A 7,209-nucleotide genomic window follows, 5' to 3' on the forward strand; every position below is an offset into this window, starting at 1 on the left:
TTCCTCTAAAGATCCCAACGCATTCATCACCTAAAACACACACTCACACACCCCTCACACGTCGGCCGTGGCTTCTCATCGCTCTGACCTGAGCAAACATCCTCCGCCGACCCCCACGAGACTCAGGAATCACAAGCGCTGGCAGAAAGGTGAGAGACGAGAGCCTCTTCACGACCGGCTCTGAGTCTGAACAAACATGTTTTGACCGCAGGAAAAACAACAGGCCTGATATCTGACGTTAAAAGTTAAAATGACGAGAAATCAAAATAAAGTCCAACTTTATCTCTATATATTCATCATAGACTGTAAACAAATATGTGTGTGGTGTCCATGACGTCACCCGCAGTGTTTCTGAAGAACATTGTGGGCGGAGCCAGCCGCGCGTCACTCCCGGATAAACGAAAACGAGCAGCGCGGCGGATTAGTTGAGGTGACGTGACCAACGGCTAGCAGTAGTAGTAGTAAAATCTTTATTTGTCCCTTTACAGGGCAATTTAAGTAGCTTCAACCTCACAAAACAGCAAAACATCACAGACATTACACACACACACACACACACAAAAAAAAAAAAACACACAAAACCCCGGGCATTTATAAATCTTCGTCTAGCTACTATTAAAATAGTAATTATTAACTACTTTAATATTAACTAATTTAATATTAACTAATAAAATAGTACTATTAAAACAGTGACATCAGCGGCAATCCACCTGTCACTCAAGTGGCCACGCCCTTAATTATGCAGAACTTTAAGGCTTAATATAATATAAACGGATGAGTTAAAAAATAATTCAACCCCCTCATAGTCGTCACGAAGAGTAAAATTATCTACCAGTTTTTGCACCAGGCAGTAAACATAATTTTTTCTGCTGTAAATTTTGTCATTTTAACATGCGGGTCTATGGGACTGACTCTCTTCTGCAGCCGGCCTCTAGTGGCCAGTCGATGAACAGCAGTTGAACTCACTTAGTGTTGGATTTAAGAGAGGCCGGAAGGTTGCCACTTGATAGGTTGCTTTTGGCATTAACAATGTGGTTAAGACCTGCAGCTCAACGTTCATCTTGCCCATATTCCGGCAGTGTAGACGTTGGCGTATATCTTCTTCGCCATTGTGTATGTGTGCTCGGTAAGACCGTTTTGTGTTTGAGCGCTCCCAAGTTGTGTTTTACTGTAATTTCAGAAGCACCAGACACGTGAGCAAAAGCGCCAATCAAACGAACCTGAGCCGTTTTTTTTTTTTTTTTTTTTTAAATGACGCATTTACGCGTGGCGGTTTTCGCGTCAGTGTGAACACTCACATTGGCGCCCTTTGTTTAGTCACGAGGCGTTAAACGTCGGCTAATATCGCGCGCGAAATTCATCCCGCTTGAAATATCAATTGAGACTAACTCACGGTACTGAAACAGACAAAAATGCATCATGGAATCATTTATTTCTCATAATCTAGCCTAGTTAAAACCAGACCATTCTCAGTTGTAACTTTCAGAGCAAATCTAAATTTACCGGAAGTTGTCTGGGTTTTCCCAGGCTACTGTTGAACTGTAAAATGCATCCCAGTATGAAATAAAATGGGTTGTAAATGCCGTTTCAAAGTTGTGTTAGAGGTGAAGCATGTTATTACAAACAAAGAATCTTTAGTTAAAATAGCGTCACTGATGAATCACGCACAATAAGAGAAGGAACATGAATTAAGAGAGTAAATAGTGATTTATAACAGAGCATATCAACACTGAGTTTAGTCTGGATGTTAGTTGCAGACATTTATTTTATTAAATTGCATTAAATGTAAAACAATTAAACTCATTATTTTTCGTAATTTGATCAATTTAATCAATGTAAATCATTGTGACACACTCTGGTTTTGATTGGTTTAATAAGGGGACGTCACTGTGAAACATACGTGATAGTACACAGTGTTCTCTTGTGAACTCCCACACACTCCTATAGAACAGCAGCAGGACGGTGTGTGTGTGGCGTATATAAATATATATTTTCTTGAGCATCAGATCCTCATATTAGAGTGATTTCTGAAGGATCATGTGACACTGAAGACTGGAGTAATGATGCTGAACATTTACAGGAATAAATTACACTTTACTATATATTCACATAGACAACAGGTTATATTAATTATAATAATATGTTATTTTGAATCAAAATGCCGCCTTGGTAACATTATACAATTCTAATTGCTCCATTTTAAATTTTTATTTATTGCAACAAAACAGTTAAGAAATCAATGACAGGTATACATGCAGAAGAGAGAGAAAACAGCTAAATAGCCTATAGATATTAATATAGCCTAGTGGTGTATGCAGGTAGGTAAATAGAGGCGATTTAAGACAATCATAGTAATAGAATTGGTGGTAGTAATCATAATAATAATGATAATAAGTGGTAGTAATGATGATAATATTCAGCAGGATTGGCATCAGTGATTTATAATAATAGTAATAATACTTTTAGATGACTTATGCTTTATTGCTCCAAACTTGTGACCGATTAAGACATCTTACATTAGCAGACGCTTTTCGGACTTACATTGCATTCAACTACAGTTTTAAATCAGTTCATGCAAAATATTTTAAGCGACAGGAATGCTAAAAATAATTAAATAGCTTGAACATTCTCCTTTTGTGTTGCACAGATAGAGAGTGTGAGAAGAGCTGTATGTCTTCATTCTCCTGTAGATATTGCAGTTGCACATACCAGTAAATATTCGCGGTATTCTGTGTGTGTGTCTGACGGCTCAAACACAGTGAAGTGACTCAGCTTCGGTCAACACACACTGTTCAGGAGAACCGAGAAGTGTGTGCAACTCAAATCGTGCGCATTTCGAAGAGCGACTCGTATTACACAACACCCGAACCCAGCGCTGGCACACACACACACACACACACACACGCGCGCACACCGCCTGAAGATGTCGTAAATATTCTCCTAATGCCTCATCATTCTGCTGTGGATATCTGTCAGATTGCACGCGCGTGACCGGACATGCTCAGTCTCTTCTATTCTGGATGTGCCATAAATTATCCATCACCTCATCGCTCGGGTCATCAGTGTGAGTTTGGTGGAGAACAAAGTGCTGTATTCAATTATTAAAATAATGCTACTCAACTACAGGAAGCTCAAGCTTTCAATGCTCCAACATGTAAACCTGTGCGAGAATTAACATGCTTTCAATTTGTTGTATGTAAAACTGCTGTAATGTGAGCATCCCAGTTCCTCTTACTTTAATCTGAAGATTTCGGAAGTTTTACCTTTCACTAGGCTAAATATATTTATATAAATCGAAATCGTCTTCCATTGCGGTTTCCCCGTATATCTAAATATGTTTAGTGAAAGGTAAAACTTCCGAAATCTCCGTGTAAACAATGCGTGACGTAGACGCGCGAGAGATCACTTCCGGCGTAAGTAGGACACGGTTCAGTTCGGTTCAGTTGGACATCTGATTCAGATCAGTTCGACGGCTGTTAACAAGAGGTAAAACTATACATTTACTGTTGGTTTTCTCACACAAACCACTCGTTTCGTGTCTTACGCCATTACATTTACGAGTCATTAAATCATGTTTAATTTGGACTTCTCTGTGCTGCTCTTTGAGGTGGACCCCCTAAATCTGCACTGACAGACAACAACGGTTTGACCTAAAAATGTCAAAACTGAAAATACGGTGGAAACAAAGACACCTACATCTTGGATGCCCTTGAGGTAAGATAAAACACACCAAAAATTAATTTCAAAGTGAACTATCCCTTTAATGCTGAGACTTTTATTTTTGTTATCAAGGGTCTCAAAATTATATGAAAATTTGGTTTTAGATTAATCAGCCAATCAAATATAAAGAATGATCGATTATAGGTTTATACCAGTGCATCCCTATAGAAAAATAATACGAATGAAGTGACTTTATGCTGAAAACATCTGTTCAAATAAACAATTCAAAGGGAAAACGTGATTATTTTTCTGAACCCATATATTTGTTTTATTCAGGAAGAGCATCATGTTTATCAGTGTGTCTTTAAGCCTGGTTGAGATGTGTTGTTGTTGTTGTTGTTGTTGTTGTGATGATGTCATAATGCAGTGCACACTGAAGCCCTCACTAGTGCACAATACCCCGTGTGTCATTGCCTGTGGGGGTTGATGCACTATTGAACAGGGTTTCCCAGTATAGCGGATTCCCTCCACGTGTTGACGATGCTGAATGTGCTAATTAGTAATTATAACAGCAATCGAAGATGATCATCAAACACATCAGTCAGAGATGAGTGGAGATGTGACCCGTCTGTATCAAAACAAAAGCAGCATCACAAGTGTGTTTATATAGGATTCTGTTTGAGATCAATTTGAGTCCTCAACCATTTTTATGCAGGAGAGTTTAAACAACTTTATTAATTATCATTACAGTCACCATGAAATCAAAATGAAAAATTCTTATTTTGACATGGAATATTGCACACACACACACACACACACACACACACACACACACAGTGAAACATGTACAAATGTGACTTGTTTACTTAAACACTTTACCATTGTTAACATGAACAAACAATGAAAAATACTTCTAAAGCATTCATTAATGTTAATCTCAACATGTAGGCTACTAATTCATAGTAATACAGTAAATAAATGCTGTAAATTCTATTGCTCATTGTCAGTTCATAACTAATGCATTAATGTCAACCAATAAGACCTTATCGTAAAAAGTGCTCCTAAATGGCCACAAGTGTGTGTGTGTGTGTGTGTGTGTGTGTGTGTGTGTGTGTGTGTGTGTGTGTGTGTGTGTGTGTGTGTGTGTGTGTGTGTGAGGACATTTTCAAGCATCTAACAAGTAGGGATGAACCTGTAAACTGAGAGAGAGAGAGAGAGAGAGAGAGAGAGAGAGAGAGAGAGAGAGAGAGAGAGAGAGAGAGAGTTGGTAAAGAATGAGAGGAGGAGGGAGAGCGCAAAGGGGCAGGACTCTCTCTCTCTCTCTCTCTCTCTCTCTCTCTCTCTCTCTCTCTCTCTCTCTCTCTCTCTCTTTCTGTCTCTGGTGCTCTTAAGAGGAAACTTTGTGTTTTGTTCTCCAAGTTCACTCACGCTCGCGCTGCTTCTGTGCCTTCATGTGTTTCCTCCAGTGCCTCGTGAGATGCGCGCCGCCGGCACGAATGGTCCCGCGCGCCTCCGCTCGCAGGAACTCCTCATCTTAGAGCTGCACTTCGGATTGTAATGTTTCCAAAAGTTTTCAGACTGAACTACATGGAATAATGTGGCGGATTGTTTTGTGGTGTTGCGCTCTGCACGGCTCGTGCGCGTTCCGTCCACCTGCGAACGCGTCTCTCCGCGCACCTGCCGGCGTCGTGCGCGCTGTGGATCGAATTTATCACGCGGGAGGAAAAGCCGGGTATCTTCTGTACATGGACGAACGACGCTTTCAGCTGGATATGGAGCGGGACGCGACGGTTCTGTCTCATCACTTTGAGTCGAACGCGAACGCGCCGGAATGCGTTTACCGCGGCACCGTCAACTCCAACGCGGAGTCCCTCGCGGTGTTCAATCTGTGCGGTGGTGGACTTGATGGCTTTTTCGCGGTTGATCACTCCCGGTACACAATCACACCGCGTATCCGCGCGAAGGGCCACGAGAATGACGTGCACATCGACGCAACGCGCGCTCTCCACTATTTTACCCGAGAACGCTTCAGTTTCGAAGAGATGCCCGCCCGGCACAGCTGCGGCACGCGTGATCGGAATAAAAAGCGCGGCGCTCGAGGGAGACGCGATGGGAACGCGCACGGACGCAGATGGTGGACAAAGTTTACGAAGCCCGACGCGTCGCTAACACGACGCAGGAGGTCCGTGTCTCGCGCGCGGCACGTGGAGCTGCTGCTGGTCGCGGACGCGTCCATGACGAAGAAGTACGGGAAGGACCTGCATCATTACCTGTTGACGCTCGCGTCCATCGCGTCCAAACTCTACGGGCACGCGAGCATCGAGAACCCCATCCGCCTGTCGGTGGTTAAAGTCGCGGTTCTGTCCGAGAGCGAGAAGGGCATCGATGTGTCCAAAAACGCCGCCGCGACGCTCAAGAGCTTCTGTAAGTGGCAGAACCAGCAGAACCCGCTGGATGACGATCATCAGCATCACCACGACGCGGCGATCCTCTTCACCAGGCAGGTAAAAACTCAAACATTCGCGTCGCGCCGCTTGACTGACGCGCAACGAACTTTAGAAACTAGGATAGTGTCTCCTGTGAGTGAGTGAGTATGGAAGCGGCCACATAAGAATATGCATTGTTAAATCATAAGACTTAAAAAGTTAAAATATTAATACTGTATATTGAAAGTAAGCATATTGTAAGACTGTCATAGTTATGACACTCATATTTGACATAAGTCAAAATTATGAGATAAAAGTCAAAATCGCTATCATAATTTTGCCTTTTTACATCATAACTATGACAAAAAATCGAAGTTGTGAGATGATGACACATAGTTAAGAAGACATATTGACATACTCTTAATTAGCAAATAAAAAGTCAAAATTATGATGTAGCTTGAATGCCATATGACATAAAAACTCATAATTATGACACAATATCATATTTGACATAAATCAAAAATATGAGATAAAAGTCAAAACCACTTTTTACGTCATAACTATGACAAAAAGTTAAAATTATGAGATGAAAATATGTCATAATTAAGAGATTACGTCATAATTGACTTACTAAATCTTAATTATGACATAAAAGGTCAAGATTATGATAGATAAAGTCCACCGCCATTTTTGACATAAATCAAAATAATTTGATAAAAGTCATAATTTCGAATTTTACATCATAACTATGACAATCACAATTATGACATAAAAATAGAACTTATGACATACTAAGATATGAATAAGACATGTATTACATCATAATAGAAGTCTTGAAAAACCATGATGATGCTACACTATAGTGCTACCATGGTGTGTTTCGAAGAACCTGATACCATCAAACCCAGTGTGTGTGTGTGTGTGTGTGTGTGACCGGGTCAGCTGGATCCGATCATGTGGGAACGCCAGTCTCTCTCCCTGTAAAATGATTTCCTCTGATGCTGTTTTTCTAGGCGGGCGTTCTCGGCGTCCCCTTACTAGTGTGTGTCGTTATGCAGTGTGTGATCCGTGTGCGCATTCCTTACGCGGGATGTTGCTGCAGATTTGAGTGCCATGAACCACA

The 7,209-nt window shown here is 41.3% G+C and overlaps 1 protein-coding gene across 1 annotated transcript in view; it reads left to right on the plus strand.

Moving 5' to 3' along the window:
• The first annotated feature begins 5,255 nt into the window (after window positions 1-5,255).
• adamts5 (ADAM metallopeptidase with thrombospondin type 1 motif, 5 (aggrecanase-2)) overlaps window positions 5,256-7,209 on the plus strand; it is a 20,604-nt gene continuing 18,650 nt past the window's right edge. The window contains exon 1 of the mRNA XM_039687838.2: window positions 5,256-6,164. Within this exon, the coding sequence (XP_039543772.2) occupies window positions 5,256-6,164 (909 nt within the window). The remainder of the gene's footprint in view (window positions 6,165-7,209) is intronic.

The sequence above is a fragment of the Pimephales promelas genome, chromosome 6 (genome assembly GCF_988280905.1).
Source record: "Pimephales promelas chromosome 6, fPimPro1.hap1.1, whole genome shotgun sequence".
Taxonomy (NCBI): domain Eukaryota; kingdom Metazoa; phylum Chordata; class Actinopteri; order Cypriniformes; family Leuciscidae; genus Pimephales; species Pimephales promelas.